At 39.8% G+C, this 16,933-nt stretch overlaps 1 protein-coding gene across 2 annotated transcripts; it reads right to left on the bottom strand.

The window, feature by feature from the left end:
- Positions 1 to 4,429: 4,429 nt before the first annotated feature.
- Positions 4,430 to 13,529, bottom strand: KCNJ8 (potassium inwardly rectifying channel subfamily J member 8). 2 transcript variants are annotated; one of them, XM_012457123.2, is made up of 3 exons: positions 13,272 to 13,529; positions 11,993 to 12,423; positions 4,430 to 5,512 (listed from the first exon to the last, which is right to left on the bottom strand). In XM_012457123.2, exons 2-3 carry the CDS (start codon positions 12,364 to 12,366, stop codon positions 4,612 to 4,614), a joined length of 1,275 nt encoding a protein of 424 aa, XP_012312546.1. In that variant the 5' UTR covers positions 12,367 to 12,423; positions 13,272 to 13,529; the 3' UTR covers positions 4,430 to 4,611. The 2 variants fall into 2 exon arrangements, with proteins under 2 accessions (XP_012312546.1, XP_012312547.1); XM_012457124.2 differs by lacking the exon at positions 13,272 to 13,529 and adding an exon at positions 12,810 to 13,116.
- Positions 13,530 to 16,933: the final 3,404 nt, after the last annotated feature.

The following is a 16,933-nucleotide window of genomic DNA, read 5'->3' on the forward strand; positions in this document are numbered from 1 at the left end:
TAAGGTCATTTCCTTAAGCTGCTGGGAAACTGTCGGTTCTGAGACACACTTACGTGTCAGAACATTTTGGCCAGGGATATTTAGAAACGTCCGTGGGCAAGGGCAACAATAATTTTCTTTAGAGAGAGTCTTGAGCTAAGATGCAAACAATAAGGAATTGTAGAATAAAACCATGGTATGGTGATAAAGCAGGGAAAAGTGACAGTTCTAAGGACAGTGTTCTATTTTCTCGTCCAGCTGTCAGCAAAGCTGTATGTGCAAAATTCTGGGTCTTCCACTGTCTTTCCATGCCTGCTTAGTAACTAGCAGTATGTTTTGATTTTGGTTTTGAGACGAAAGTATCTCTTCTACAATTCTGGCATGCATTCTAGTTTTTCTTACCTGATACTTTCCATCTCTGATTACTTACCAGCAGAATCAGCGTGTACCCTGGCTATCAATTTCTGTTCCTCCTTAAAGAAAATAGACACACCTAGTTATTTTTGCCAGATGGTAAATGTCAGACGTGGCAGACATTCAATATGTTACTGAATGAATAAATAACAGACATGTACAACCAGAAATCTCTGTATGCAAAATGTTTCATTTTTACACATTGTGGTATTTTACACATGACAATATTTGAAGACAGGCAAGTATCTGTTAAAGGTGTCAAAGGATCAGGAAAAGCGACTGGGAGCGGGCAGATATAAGGGTTTCTGCTGCAGAGGTTTTAAGAGATCAGATCCATGTTGCCAAGTTCTTTTATCTCTGTCCTAGAGAAGAAGAGTAATGCATTGAATCAGCTATTTACTAAGAAGCCAATTTGTCTGAAAGCAATCCCTTTTTTTTTTTTTTTTTTTTTTGCCTTTTGTCTTTTGCCTTTTTTGAAATAAACGAAATCCTTTATTTCAAGTGTTTGTCCTGGGCCAAGGAATTATACTCTTTTAAGCCCTTTATATACATTAACTCACTTAATCTTCACAACAAATTTATGAGATAGATACTATAATCATTCTGAGTTTATATATGGGGAAACGGAGGCACAGAGAAGTTAATTGTGTCAAGGCCTTACAGATGCTAAATGTTAACATTGAAATTAAAACCTAGGGAGTCTGGCTTCTGGGTCTCTTATTTTTTTTTTTTTTTTTTGAGACGGAGTTTCGCTCTTGTTACCCAGGCTGGAGTGCAATGGCGCGATCTCGGCTCACCGCAACCTCCGCCTCCTGGGTTCAGGCAATTCTCCTGCCTCAGCCTCCTGAGTAGCTGGGATTACAGGCACACGCCACCATGCCCAGCTAATTTTTTTGTATTTTTGGTAGAGACGGGGTTTCACCATGTTGACCGGGATGGTCTCGATGATTCACCCACCTCGGCCTCCCAAAGTGCTGGGATTACAAGCGTGAGCCACCGCGCCCGACCTCTGGGTCTGTTTTCATAATTACAACACTATACTTCCTCATGAGGAGACACTCGAGCAGAGACTAAATAATGACATGGGAGATTCAATGAGATTTTCTGAGGGAAAACACTCCAGGTAGAAGCAAATCATAATGCAAGAGCCATATGCCTCTTTCTCAAAGAGCAGAAAGGCCAGTATGGTAAAGTGTGGGAGCTGCTGAGGAGAAGAGTGCTAAGAATGAGATGCAGTGGCCTGTGGGCCTTGGTAAGGATTTTGGTTTGCATTTTAAGAAAATTAAAAAGGTCTGGGCACGGTGGCTCACAACTGTATTCCTAGCACTTTGGAAGGCCGAGGTGGGCAGACTGCCTTAGCTCAGGAGTTTGAGACCAGCCTGGGCAACACAGTAAGACCCTGGCTCTACTAAAAATACAAAAGATTAGCCAGGCATGGTGGTGCACACCTGTAATCTCAGGTACTCAGGAGGCTGAGGCATGAGAATCCCTTGACCTGGGAGGCAGAGGTTGCAGTGAGCTGAGATTGTGCCCTCCAGCTTGGGTGACAGAGTGAGACTGTCTCCAAAAATGAAATAAAAAAAAAAAAAAGGCAGAAGAGGATTTTAAGAAGAGGTGTCGTGTAGTTTGATTAGTGATTTAAAAAAATATTGTGGCTGCTCTATGAATTGTAGAAGTGGAAGAAAGCGTGGAAGCAGAGAACCAAAATACAGAATATAAAATATTTAAACTCAATATATAAGTCAAAATCATACATAAACACATATATATGTATAGAGTCAGACTTATCTTCTAAAATGATCTAGTTCTCAAATTGCTTACCCAGTGAAATACATTTTAGCAAAAATAGGTTACAAAATCATTTTAATACTCTCTAAAACATTTTCAGATTTCTAGGAATTGTTGATAGGATTTTTGTTTGGTGTGGCTGTCTCTAGCTAAATGATGTCTCTGTTTGAGCCACAACTTGACACAGGGAGCCCCTCATACCCTTTCATTGACAGGCTTATTATATTGACGAGGTCATTAGGTCCTTGACACCCAGCATTTGGTTGCAGCTGGAAGGTGTCTGGGGAAATTTCCTGTACTCCATAGCTAGCTTTGCCCCTGGTGCTAGGGAATTCTCTAGCCCCCGGACTCAGAAATTTTGCATCTCAGCTCCACTGTGTCCCGACATCACCTGCTGCACAGCCTGTGTCACCTCCACAAACGCTGGGCTGCTACTGAGCAGCAGAAAGGCACCATCCATGTTCTTATTGCTGGATGATATGGCAGCTGCCTCTGGGTCTGCTCAGCTGCCCTGGGCTGGGAGGGTGGGAACCTGCATCTGGTCCAGAACTGCTTTGAGGTTGGGTAGCCACCTCTGTAGTTGCTGTTGGGCTAAGTTTTATTAAGATAGTCTTTAGCAATCTAGACAGAAATGTTTTAATATTCAAACAATTGGTACAGATGCATGCATATATACAGGGTCACAAGTATCCTTGCTTGGTTTATGAAGGAAGTGGTGGAATAGAGAGAATTGGTCAGATTCTGGATATATTTTGAAGGCAGAGCCAAGAGATCATTGCTAATGGATGGCATATAAGATATGAAAGAGATGGCAAGAACGACTTCCAGGTCATGACTTGATGCTTGAGTGACTGGAAGAAAGACTGGGAGGAGGGCAGGTTTTGTGAGTGAGAATGAAGCATTTAGTTTTAGACATAGTAAGTTTGAAATGCTTATTCAATATCCAAGTGGAGGCTCAGGTGCTTGTTTGATCTGTGAGTCTGGAGTTCAGAGAAACAGTTAGAACCTTTTCAGGAATGATTTACTCAATAACCTGATAAACAATTTCCGTTCACTTGGTTAGAATAATGAGTCTTAAGATAGAACATTTCATAATTACCTATTTCAATGTTCATAAATAAAATAAAATACAAAGCCCCAAATCTGTGAGAAAGGCTAGTTAATAGCTCAGCTTTCTGATGCTTAGCTATATAAGATGCAAGATTGAAACCATATATAGCTTATTAACCTAGTACTTCTCTCTTCCCTCTCATCCCTTCCTTGAAGAAGCAGGCACTAAGGATGCTTAAGTGAAGCTTTGATAGAAATTCTCACTTTAGCAAATGAGATAATGCTAAATTTATATATGCCAAGCCTAAATTCAGATATTGCTGGGAAGGAAGTGTAGTTTTAAGGTGGGAGATTGAAGATTCAAAAAAAAAAAGTTTATAGGATTTTCATGGTATGCCAGACTCAGATGGAAAAACCAAGAGGACATTTTAAAACCTGTAATAAAATGAAAACAAAGCAAAAAAAGCTAGTTCTCTTGGAGCAGATTTGAGAGAGAGGAATCTCAGAGTGAGTGTTATCACTTTGACATCTCTTTTACATGGCTCTAAAAACGTCTTTCCTTGAGTTTTAACTTGAGATGATTTTGTGAAAGAGGAATCACAAAACTAGAGTGAGTACAAATAAAATGTTTTAATAAAATATTCAATACAGTATTTCCCTGTGGAGGTTCTATAAGAAGAAGTGAGAAGCTGAAGGAAGTGACTGTCACTGTTGGGAACCCAGTCCTAAATGAGACAAGACTTAGCTTTCCTCCAAAGACACCTTGTTCTGCTCTGCCCAACAGGCTGCAATGAGATGGATGAGGAAAGCTTCAGGAGTCACTGACAGACCAAGTGAATGAACTGAATCCACTTACAGATTGACTTAAGCGGTATTTTCCTCAGGCTTCCTACCAAATGCAGTAGCAGGGACACAGGAGAAAGTTGATGTACAAAAGGTGTTAACATGAATTTGTTTTTTCCCCTCCTATTCTATTTGCATTTGCAGAGTGATCAATAGACACAGAGAGATCTGTGGTTTCACCAACTAAGCATTTCAAACAGACTCATTCCTTAACCAAATTTTGTGCTCAAGTCTTGTTACTATTAGTATAATTCTTGTGTTTCAAATTGAGAGAAACGAGAGCATACCCATCCCTACACATAACTTAAGCATATCACTGCGAATTGTACCATACAAAACAAGCATAAGCCATGAATCCTCCACATTGTGTATTATTTTTTATTACTACAGAAAGTGCTGTTGCTTGACTGTGAATATCATTTAGTGTAATAAAATGTAGATGGACACATTATTGTGTTCCAGCTCTGGTTCAGTCTGACGGTGCCCGGCATAAACCATTGAAACTTGATAAAAGATTGTCTTGGGGTTATCTTGCTGTCATGATTCCGATGTGTTTTGATTTCCTTCTGGAGTCATAAATTGCACCTTTGGTACAATAAGGGAAGAGTTGTTCCTTCGGATAGAATTGTTCCTCCTCATGGAATTGTTTCTTCTCATGGAATTGCGCTTCCTCAGAGAATTCTGATGGGACAGTTCACTCTTTTGGAGGGTCTGAATAAGGATGGAAGGCTTCTCATCCAGCTCTCGGGCACTGCACCGTGGAGCAGCTACTTTAACAGTGTTGCCAAATTTGGAGTAATCCACAGAATACACTCCTTCTTCCTCAGTCACAATGGACACAAAGCGGTGGCCCCACTGGATCTCCTCAGCGATGTAGGAGGTTCGTGCTTGTGTGGTGATGCCAGTAGTTTCAACCACTCCTTCCAGGATAACTATGACCTCCAAGTCTTGGTTGGCCAGGTCAGTTGCTGAGATGTCATACAGGGGGCTGCGCTTGTCAATCACGTGGCAGATGATCAAAGGCGCCACCAGGAAAATGTTATTGCTCTCGATTGGGTTATCAACAGGAATGTCCAGCTGGTGAATAGGCACCACCTCCCCTTCAGGTGTAGTTGTTTTCTTGACCACCTGGATGCGCACGGAAGCACTAATGATCATGCTTTTCCTCAGGTCACCCACTCGGAACATGAAGCACAGCTTGCCATTTCGGACAGCAATCACAGCATGGCGGCTGAAAATCAAAGTTTCTGCTCTTCTGTGAGCCTGAGCTGTTTTCATGAAAATACAGCCTAACATGACTGCATTGATGATCAAACCCACAATATTCTGGAGAATCAAAACCGTGATGGCCAAAGGGCACTCCTCTGTCATCATCCTCCCTCCAAACCCAATGGTCACTTGAACTTCAATGGAGAAGAGAAAAGCAGAGGTGAAAGACCTGTGAGGAATGATATCAGAAAACACCACCATCAGGTCACATTTTGAATAACGAAATAATATGCCAAGCTGAGCTTTTCATTTTCTTCTGCTAAAGACTATTAAATGCTTGCAGAAAGGCTAGGCAACTTAACTTGTAAAATGCCTAATTCTCGACTGTGTTTAGAACAGTCTCTCTCTCTCTTGCATGCATCTACCTCCACAATGCTGGAGATTAACATCCTATTAATTAACTAAGTTCCTTTAAGCTAAGGCCTAATTCTGTTAATATTAACATTCTATTAATGTTTCTTAGGTCACATAGTGATGAGCCTAATTGTGTAAAAGATTAATATATTTTTATATCTAGGCATAGTTTACATTGCAAAATATTTTACTTTCACAAAGGCACAGTTAACTTTGTAAAACTTTCTACCAGGTAGATGATTATTATTTATTGCATATCTATGTTTAGGAGACCGAGTCATATGGAAGGTACTGAGTATGGAGTATTTATCATTTATAATCTTTAAACTTGTTATTTATAATCTTTAAAGTCATATTCATTAGCTAATACTTATTTTGTACCTCATATAGAAATAGCACAGTGCTTAAAAAAAGGTATAAAACACATTATTACAAACAACTAGTATTTTTAATAGAAGGGAATGCTTTTCCATTTGGAAAGAAAAGTGTCTTATTGATGGTCTAATTTTGTTCTTTTAAGTCAGGGGTCCCCAACTTCCCTGGGCCAGGAAGCAGTACTGGTCCATGGCTTGTCAGGAACGGGGTCATACAGCAGGAGGTGAGTAGTGGCTAAGCCAGCATTACTGCCTGATCTCTGCCTCCAGTCAGATCAGTGGAGGCACTGGATTCTCACAGGATAGTGAACTCTACTGTGAACCTCGCATGTGGGAGATCTAGGTCACCCCCTCCTTATAAGAATCTAACATCTGATGATCTAAGGTGGAAGTTTTATCCCCACACCATCCTCATTCCGCCTCTATCAGTGGAACCAGTCCCTGGTTCCAAAAAGGTTGAGGAGTGCTACTCTAAGGGTTCTGGAGAATACTGAAGTGATTGACGGAAGAGCTAGAGGCAGAAACTAGTAAATGACTGTGTCAAGATCACACACAGATATCCCTTATTTTATTCTACTCTGCTGTGATGTACTTTGGAGATACTGCATTCTTATAAATTGAAGGTCTGTGGGAACCTTCATCCAGCAAGTCTATTGGCACCATTTTTTTCCAAAGCATGTGCTTACTTTGTGTCTCTGAGTCACATTTTTGGTAATTCTCACAAGATTTCAAACTTTTTCTTTATTAGTACATCAGTTATCATGATGTGTGAGTAGTGATATTTGATGTCACTATGGTAATCATTTAGGGCGGCAGTCCCCAGCCTTTTTGACAACAGGGGCTGGTTTTGTAGAAGACAATACTAGGGGGTGTGTAGAGGGGAAAGCGGTTTCGAGATGAAACTGTCCCACCTCAGATCATCAGGAATTAGATTCTCACAAGAAGCCCGCAGCCTCGATCCTTCACCTGCACAGTTCACAATAGGGTTCACAGTTCTATGAGAAACCTATTGTTCTCATAGAAGAACAGGGGACCCCTAGTTTGGGTACCATGAGCCGTGCCCATATAAGATGGCAAACAATCAATACATGTGTGTGTTCTGACTCCTTCACTGACCAGCTGTTCCCTTGTTTTCCCCCTTTCCTCAGGCTTTTCTATTCCCTGAGACACAGCACTATTGAAATTAGGCCAGTAAGTAGCCCTACAAAGAACACCAATTGTTCAAGTAAAGGAAATAGTTGCTGTCTCTCTAAATCAAAAGCAAAAATGATTAAGCTTGGTGAGGAAGGCAAGTCAAAAGCCAAGACAGACCAAAGGTTAGGCCTGTTGTGCCAAACAGCCAAGTGTGAACAATGGAAAGAAAAAGTTTTTGAAAAAAATTCAAAGTGCTACTCCAGCGAAGACACGAATGGTAAGAAAGCAAAATGGCTTCATTGCTGAGATGCAGAAAGTTTGACGGATCTGCATAAAAGACCAAATGGGGCACAACACTCCCCTAAGCCAAAGCCTAAACTAGAGCAAGGCCCTAACTCTCTTCAATTCTATGAAGGATGAGAAGCGAAGAAGTTGCGAAAGAAAAGTTTAAAGCTAGAAGAGATTAGTTCAGGAGGCTTAGGAAAAGAAGCCACCTTCAAAATAGAAAGTACAAAGTGAAGCACCAAATGCTGATGGAGAAGCTGCAGCAAGTTATCCAAAAGATCTAGCTAAGAAAATCAGTAAAGGTGGCAGCACTAAACACAGATTTTCAATGTTCAAAGTCAAACAGTCTTCTATTGGAAGAAGATGTTATCTAGGACTTTCATAGCTAGACAGAAGTCAATGCCTAGATTCAAAGCTTCAAAGGAAAGACTAACTCTTGTTAGGAACTAATGCAGCTGGTGACATCAAGTTGAAGCCAATGGTCATTGAGCACTCTGAAAATCCTACAGTATTAGGCTAAATCGACTCTGCCTGTGCTCTGTAAGTAGAGATAAAAAGGCTACATGATAGTATATCCATTTGCAGCATGATTAAATCGTTGAAGCCCACTGCTGAGACTTACTGCTCGGACAAAAAGATTCCTTCAAAATATTACTGCCCGTTGACAATACACCTAGTCACTCAAGTGCTCTGATGGAGATGTAGAAGGAGATGAATGCTGTTTTTATGCCTGCTAACACAACATCCATTATACAGCCATGAGCCAAAGAGAGTCATTTAGACTTTCAAGGTCTATTACTTGAGAAATTTACATTTCATAAGGCGATTGCTGCCATAATAGTGATTCCTCTGATGGAGCTGGGCAAAGTAAACTGAAACCCATCTGGAAAGGATTCACCATTCTAGATGCCCTTAAGAACATGTGTGATTCATGGAAAGAGGTCAAAATAGTCACATTAACAGGAGTTGGGAAGTTGATTGTAAACTTCATGAATGAATTTGAGGGTTTCAAATTAAAGGGAATCACTGCAGATGTGGTAGAAATAGCAAGAGAACTAGAATTAGAAGGGGAGCCTGAAGATGTGACTGAATTGCTGCAATCTCATGATAAAACTTGGATGGATGAGGAGTCGCTTCTTCTGGACAGGAAAAGAAAGTGATTTCTTGAGATGGAATCTACTCTTGGTGAAGATGCTGTGAACATGAAAGGACAACAAAGAATTTAGAAGTTTACATAAACTTAGTTGATAAAGCCGTGGCAGGGTTTGAGAGGACTGACGTCAGTTTTGAAAGTTCTACTGTGGGTAAAATGCTGTCAAACAGCATCAAACATTACAGAAAAGTCTTTTGTGAAAAGAAGAGTCAATTAATGCAGCAAACTTCATTGTCATATTTTAAGAGGTTGCCACAGCCACCCTAGCCTTCAGCAACCAGCAGCCATCAATTTTGAGGCTAGCTCCTCCACCAGCAAAAAAAGCACATCTTGCAGAAGGCTCAGATGATCATTAGCACTTTTTAGCATTAAAATATTTTTTGAATTAATATATGTACATTTTTCAGCCATAATGGTACTATATACTTACTAGATTATTAGATTACAATATAATGTAAATGTTTTACATGCACTGGGAAACAAAAAACTTTGTGTAATTGGCTTTATTGTGCATATTTGCTTTATTGCAATGGTTTGGAACCAAAACTGTAATATCTCTAAGCTGTACCTTAATTAATATTATGCTAACTTGAATTTTCCCACTTTGGCCTAATCCTGCAAAAGAAGCAAAAGGAAGGAACCAAGAAGTTGTAGGATTTTCTTGGGAAGCATTTTCAAATTGCACATCTACCCCATACCTTAGTGAATAGACATTGATTCGGTAGGGTGAGGTTGGATCTGGGTAAGATGCTTTGAAAAGCTCTCAGGTGATTCTGATTTACCCCCATTTGGGAAGCACCACATTTGTTACTAACAACGTATAACACTTAAATTCACAACTAGTACTGCTGTGGCTTCTTCGTGGAAACAATATTAGTCCTGTCTGTGTCCCCAATCCCAATTTCAAACTTCTCTAACTTTATAGAAGACAAGCCACACATTGGCCATCTCTCAAAGTATTACCTATTTATTTATGCCACAGACAGCAGGTGAGAAAAGCGTTTAAACATTTGAATACTTGGTATATACATTGCACTTTGTTAGGAAACCAGAAGGGATAAGCAAGAATACAGGGATTATTCTTTTGACTATCTTTTAATTGGAGTGTGAAAGTTGCCTTTCTCTGTCGTTACTAAAAGGATTCATGGAAAACTACAGTAATAGCCTATTGCACCAGCTACCCACAAAAAGATATATGGTACAGCCCCAAAACATGGCAAAGAATAAAAATGGACCCCAGAGAAGGGGTATGGATACAACACTAATTTCTGACAATGTATCCATACTTCAGAGAGCAGTCTAATGATAAATATCCCAAATGGTTTGTTTTAGTGGTTTAAGAGACTACTCATGTGCCATATTTTGTGTATTGTTGAATTCTAAATATTACATATGGTATAAGACCCAGCTTTTTACTGACACCTGCTGTGTTAAACAATCTCAAGAGATAAAAGTGTTTAGCTGTTCCTTTTCTGTTACAGAAAGAGCTGGGCTGGATAATATTGAGAAAGAGGAAATACATTGGTTATTTTTTGACTCATATTAAATGAAGGAGTCAAAGAGAGTCCTTAAAAGAGAAAATACATGAAGGAGAAAATGAGTCACCCTAAAAGAAGAATGGTCAAACATTATTTGGAAATACTGGTGAATATTCAATGAAAAATGTTGTTTCCAATTTTAATGATATTGTTGGACATTGAATTTACAAAGGGAAAAACTACAAAGAATTAGAATTATTATTAGTCACCTTTTAAATTCTCATTGGGAGAGAATGAAGATTTATTTATTTTTAAGGTTTGTGGTTATCATTTATTTTGTCTTTTTATCAGTATCTATTATATAATTTAGATTAAAAATTTATTTTGATATGAAAATGATTCACCACTAACAGTGCCAATAAGTTTCTTAAAGAGATATATTATAAAGGTATTTGATCTTAGAATATCTTTGGAACATTTTAACAGATATTTTAAGTATTGTGTTTTCTTTATATCTGGTATACTGATGATTACTATGTTTTCCACCTGCATTTTCTGAGACAAGTTTGTGACAAGTTTGAAAAAAGAAAGTAATATCTAATTAATGTTAAAAGCAATAGATCAGTTTAATATAGTTTTTGCTCCTCAAAATTTGAGCTGAAATCTGTGAGCGTGTGATCTCTGTGCACTAATGCTGCCTTCCTCCTTGAAAGGCTGGCATTGCAATCACTTAGCAAATGGAAGGGTTCACTGTCTGGGGTTCACTTTCTGCAGTGATATGCTAGCTTAAAAAGGTGTCAGGGCCACTAGAGGTCCCATTCTTTACAGTTTCCTGGTATTATGATGCTTTTTCAAATTTCTTTGCTTTGTGAATTATGAGAATTTAAAATTTCTTTCAAAAATGTTTTGGAAAATTTTCCAGTAGTATTACTACTGTTTTGTTTCACAGTGACCGTCCTGGTAATTGATATAATTTATCTCTTTTCATCTCCGAATAACAAAAAAGAAAACATTAAGAAATAAATCACCTCAACTAAATGTTCTTAGCCCATGTGAAAGTAAGAGAGAATCACTGAAATCAAATTCAATTTACCTGTCTTCAGGATACTTAAGATGAGAAAGAAGCCAAAGTGAGGTAATCTAAGAACTGTCTCGTTCCTATTCGATTAAAACTTTGAAAGAAGAGTACAAAGTTAAATTGCTTCTATATAACCCCTTCCAAGAAAATTTTGAACTAATTTTCATTAAAAATTAGCAATTTCTAGTTCTCAATCTTAGCATAACTTTTAATTTCTGGATCCAATGCAAACAATCAGTTATGTTATGATAATCTTGATAAAGAAGGGATGATATTTGTTATTGCATTTTTTAGTAGATTTTTAATCTAGGACATTCTCCCCCTAGGGCCTTCCCATTTTTTTTCTTATTATTTCTGAAAACATCATGGGTTAGAAGAGTCACTATGAAAAATGTCACTAGCACAATATTATTTATTGATCAGAGATATTTACTTGTGGACCCTGAAACTATGGACAGCAGCTTTTCATACTGAACTAAATATGTGCGTTTTTGGAGTAAAGTACTCTGTGTAATCCTTTGAATTACAATTTTTTTGATAACTGGTATAATATTTTCAAGTCTAGTCCAAAGGACTGAAGCCCAGATTTTCAGAGACCCTTCGTCCAAAAAGCTGCATTTAAAAAAAAATTTACTGTGTTAGGTTTTGTTCTTTATTGCGCTTTCTTTATTTCTGAAGGTTTTAAAGCTAACCCTTTATTCCACTTTCAATTAACAGAATGACAAGAGGAAGCGCATTTTGACATTTTTTCTCGACTGTTTTCCACCCCTGCCTCATCCCACAACGTTCTTACCTGACATTAGTCACACACACAGTGGACTCCAAACCACTTTTCTCCATTCCACTTTTCTCCATGTAAGCATAGATGTCCCCATGGGCAAAGGCCACCAGCCACCACATGATAGCGAAGAGCAGCCAGCTGCAGAGGAAGGACATGGTAAAGATGACCAGCGTGTGGCGCCATTTCAGGTCCACCAAGGTGGTGAAGATGTCCTGCAGGAAGCGTCCTTGCTCACGGATATTCTTGTGAGCCAGGTTGCAGGCCCCGCTCTTAGCGATGAAGCGGGCTTTCGGAAGGCGGTCTCGGATGCGCGGTTTGCGCAGGTTCTCCGCGGCGATGCGCGCCAGCACATACTCCTCCGGGATGATACTCTTTCTGGCCAACATCGTCCTGTCACCATAGCCAGCTTAGCCACCTGCCTCTGTCCCTGGACACCCGTCCTCCTGCACGAGGGAAACATTAATTAAAAACTTTAAAACCCACCCTATCCTCACCTCTTGGGTCCTTGTATTCAAGGACATGTCTGTACTTGCGCGAGGTAACATACAGATCCAAATATGTGATTTTTATTAAACATGAATCTAGCTTGTGCTTGAGTTCGAGCATCTCAGAAAAATTACTCGGTTTTACTAAAGAGAACTGTTTCCAATTTTTCTTATCATTCTGAGCACATATGGGCATAGCCTTAAACAAAACCAGGAGCCTTGAGGTAAACAGCAGGCTCAAAGCTAATTATCTGCGATTAACCGCACCTGTAAATTAGTGCCAGGCTACAGCACGTGGCGTCGATCATGAATATTGAGCTCAGTTGGGTGCACGATTTACTTACTTATTAAAGTACTTAGATGATGTAGCAGTATTAAAAGAGGAAATTCTTCCTCCGTTATTTTTAGAAGTAAGCAAAGGCCGTGACTCCTTGCGCAGTGTAAATAACATGTGTAACCTGACAAAAAATATAAGTAGTGTGCTATAGAATTTATAAATTATAAGAATTATTTTAAATGCGAAGGAAGTATGAGTTGCATCTAAAAAGAGTTTAAAAGGTTCCTATGGAAATTATAATATCATAAATCGAAAACATTATTATTATTATTTTACAACGAAGGAATCAAACATACAAGGTGCGGGAGAAAAAAAAAAAAGGGACAAGAGCCTGCGGGTTGCAGTAGGGAGTATGCCCCGAAAAGTCCATCCAACACTGCAAGCCTCAGCTGTGTTTTGCATTTTAAATCATTTGCCGGGATGCGGACTGGCTCTCCCTCCCCTCCCCCGGAGTAGCTTCGAAACTTACAGACTCCGGGCAGCGGGCGCGGCGGCTGTACCTCCTTGCACACGCCGGCGGGACGCGGGCAGGTCCCTCGCTCTCCCATCCTGGCGCGCGGGACCAGAGGCCGCCCAGGCCGGAGGGACAGACTGGGGGCTGCGCGTCCTAAGGGGAAGAGTTAAAATAATAAAAGGTGCAACTGAATCTAAACGCAGGGAGGGCTAGAGGAAGGGGGATGGGTGTAGATCTTCCCCTCCCCCTGCTCAGCTCAACTCCCTTGGCCACTTCTGTGGGCGGAGGAGGGACTGCGGGTGCGGGGGGCGGGGAGGCGATGCTCCACAAATCAGCCTCCCAGTTAGGGCTTTGACGCACGCCAGACCTCGGAGGCCGCCGTCGTCGCGGAGTAGGGGGCGGGCGGGGAGGGGGCGAGCGCGAGTCCCCGGGAGGTAGGGAGCAGGCCAGAGGGAGGGACGACCCGGGGGAAGGCGGGACCTGCAGAGCCAGCTCCTTTCCAGTAGCCGCGACCCCCTGCCGCCAGCGTGACACACAAGCCTTTAAAAGGCTCTCTGCTCAGGAGAGAGAACTTTCTGAGTCCAAGTTCACTGACGTAAGGAGGTTTTTTAATTTTAATCTTAATTTTATTTTGTGACCTAGGTAGATAACTGGGCTACTTCGGACTGAATAAAAGCAGAGAGGTCAGAAAATATTCTTCCGAGGCGTTCAAGCTGTGGGCACACACAATTATTTACATTAAATTTCCACCTGCTAGGAGAGATACAGGTGGAAGATGTTCTGAAACTCACTATAGTAAACTATTTCTTCACCAGCCAAAGCCAGTTCTCAGGGAATTAAACACGCACACACACTTCAAAACAGCGACTTCCCCCAACCCCTTAAGGAAAAGAAAGAAAAAGAAACCACTGCCAGTGGCTCCCAACGGAGAAATTTTACCCCAAACAGGGACCGCTGTTAACACATCAGCGCTAAGGTCAGGTCATTCGGTCTTCAGTAATTGGTTGCTTTCTGAAATGTTGCAGCTTCTTCCTCTGACTAGATGGTCTGAATGATAAAACAGAGCATTTGCGCACAAGAAAGATTATACAATAAACATCTATAGCTTTTTGAAAAAGAGCCAGTGAAGACAAATGTGCTTTTTCCCACAGGTCAAGCCTCCTGATTTTGGCACTTGCGTTAATGGAAACTTTAATTCTTGGAAGTTTCACGTATTTTCCAAGACTCGGGCCGAAAGTGTACGGGGCGTAAACAGTGTATTCATTTAATTACTCAAAGACCTAAAATTAGTCTTTAATGAAGGCAAATTAAGAACATTTTTTCCCCTTGTGGTTAGATCTGCTTAACCCCTGTAAGCCTGGGATCCTAGTTTGTTAGTGGTAGTCCTCCTCTATACTGTCATTAATTTTTGCAGTAATTCATGTCGTATAATAGTTTTACAAGTGTATGAAGGATCAGTGTGTGTAGTCAATTCTCATCATTGTTCTGTTTTACCTTTGACTTCGGTGTACGCATTATTCATTGTTTTAGCCTGGGGGAAACATTCACTGAACACCTTTGTAACCTTTGCTTTTAGGTTTATGTATCAAGAGATATATAAATATATGTCATAGTTGTTGCTCTTCAGAGGCAGACAGTTGCAGTAGGAGACAAGACATTGATAATAAACTCTAATACAAGCAAGGATGTAATTAGATTAGGAAAGGAAATAAATGCCATGGAAATTCAGATGAGAGGTATTTAAGAATAGGAGACTAAGGAAAAATCCATGGATTGTCTGGCGTCTGATCTCGGCTTTGAAAGTCTAGATATATTTGGGGTAGATAGCCCACATCAGTATTGATGAAGCCAAGTTGGCTACATAGCAAGATTGGACACTTGAGTCCAGTGCTCCCTTGGCAGGCGCTTGTTACCACCACTCTCAATACTTAATGAGATTTTCATGTACTTGTCACTCCCATTCCCACAACTCCTGTACCTCCTCCCTTAAACTGGGGACTCCTAGAGGGCAAGGCTGTGACTTGCTCATCTTTGTAGCAAGGCCCTAGCACCGTTTAAATTACAAATGGACTAAAAAAATATTTTCGAATCAATAAATAAAAAAACAAAGGTGAAAAAGCATATTGGGGCCTTAAAAATACAGAGACACCTTAAATACTGAACAAAAGAATCTGAGCAGTCCTCAGTAGGTAGTAATAAGGCATGAAAAGATTTTGATCAGAAAACTACATAGTAAGAGCCTGTTTTAAGAGGATCGATACTGAAGCAGAGAATACAATGGCTTTAAGGGTTGCATTTCTTGAGTATAGTCCCTCTGGGCTCCAAAATTCTGTAACTGGCAGAAAGCAGTGCTGGAAACTATTATATTAATTAGAGAAGGAATGTGTCTTGGGCTGATAGGTAATGTCAGTGGGCGATATACAAATACATACAAAAGGAGTGTTATACAGAGTCAGTATTGGGAAAGGGAAAAGTCAGAGGTGACTATGATATTTATAGTTGTAACAGAAAAATAGTAAGAAAATTGGAATGAGAAGAGCTGAACTGCTATGGAGAACTTATGAGAAGATTTACAACAAATAAATCCGTATCTGAATCCTCTGAAAATTCTATTCTTTTGGCATAATACATATTTCAGACTCATTTTTTTCCCGCGAGATATATTCTTCCAAATATGCAATTTTAAATCAAGTTTTGACTTGCTTTGGTAACAGAATGTCATATTTTTATTAGTAACTGAACTTGATTAATTCAAAATAAGGGCACATAATAAAGATCAAATTTTAAGGAATTAATAAGTAAATGTTTGATAATAGTAGGCCTAAAAATAAATAGTAGTCATTTTTTAAATGGTAAGGAATGTGTACTGTAAGACTATTATAGATAGATGTTTTTCTATTCCCTTCCTCATATTTTTTCCTTAAACAGTGGATATCTTTGTCCTTCAACTAGTTTTTCCTGCACTGAGTGGAAGCTGCATGAGAGCATGTTATTTATTATCACCACACAGCCAGGGTCTCAAATTGTTCCTAGCTCCCAAGAGTAGGTACTAAATAAATACTTGGCAAATGAAGGGAAGTAGGAATAGTGTTCAAAACATGGTATTTCTCTCTTGCATTTTCTCTCATCTCTCTACCCTTCAAGGTTTTGCAACTATTTCTCAGAACCCACATAGGAAATGGGAAGTTTTGGAATTCACTTGAAGTCTATTTCTCTACCTGTCTGCAAAGATTTTCTTATTCTCACTTTTCTCTTTACCATTTTGCTGTACCTTTAAATCAAGCTTGTCCAACCTGTGGCCCACAAGATGCTTGCAGCCCAGGCGAGCTTTGAATGTGGCCCAACACAAATTCATAAACTGAAAATTGTGAGATTTTTTGTGATTTTTAGCTTATCAGCTATCATTAGTGTTATTGTACATTATGTGTGACCCAAGACAATTCTTCTTCTAATGTGGCTGAGGGAAGCCAAAAGATTGGACACTCCTGCAAAATTATCTATTTCTCCCTTCTTTAACAACTTCCTTAACTGCTTTAAGAATACTTACACTCGTTTGGCATTTGCTAGTGAAGTTTCTCTTTACAACTTGGTTTTAAGCTTACTGGACGTATACCTCTATCCCCCCAAAATCTTTCTGGACACATAGTAGCTGCTCAATAAATACTTATTATTTACTG

Source organism: Aotus nancymaae, unplaced genomic scaffold, assembly GCF_030222135.1.
Source record: "Aotus nancymaae isolate 86718 unplaced genomic scaffold, 86718_ANA_hifiasm-v0.15.2.pri h1tg000016l, whole genome shotgun sequence".
NCBI lineage: Eukaryota > Metazoa > Chordata > Mammalia > Primates > Aotidae > Aotus > Aotus nancymaae.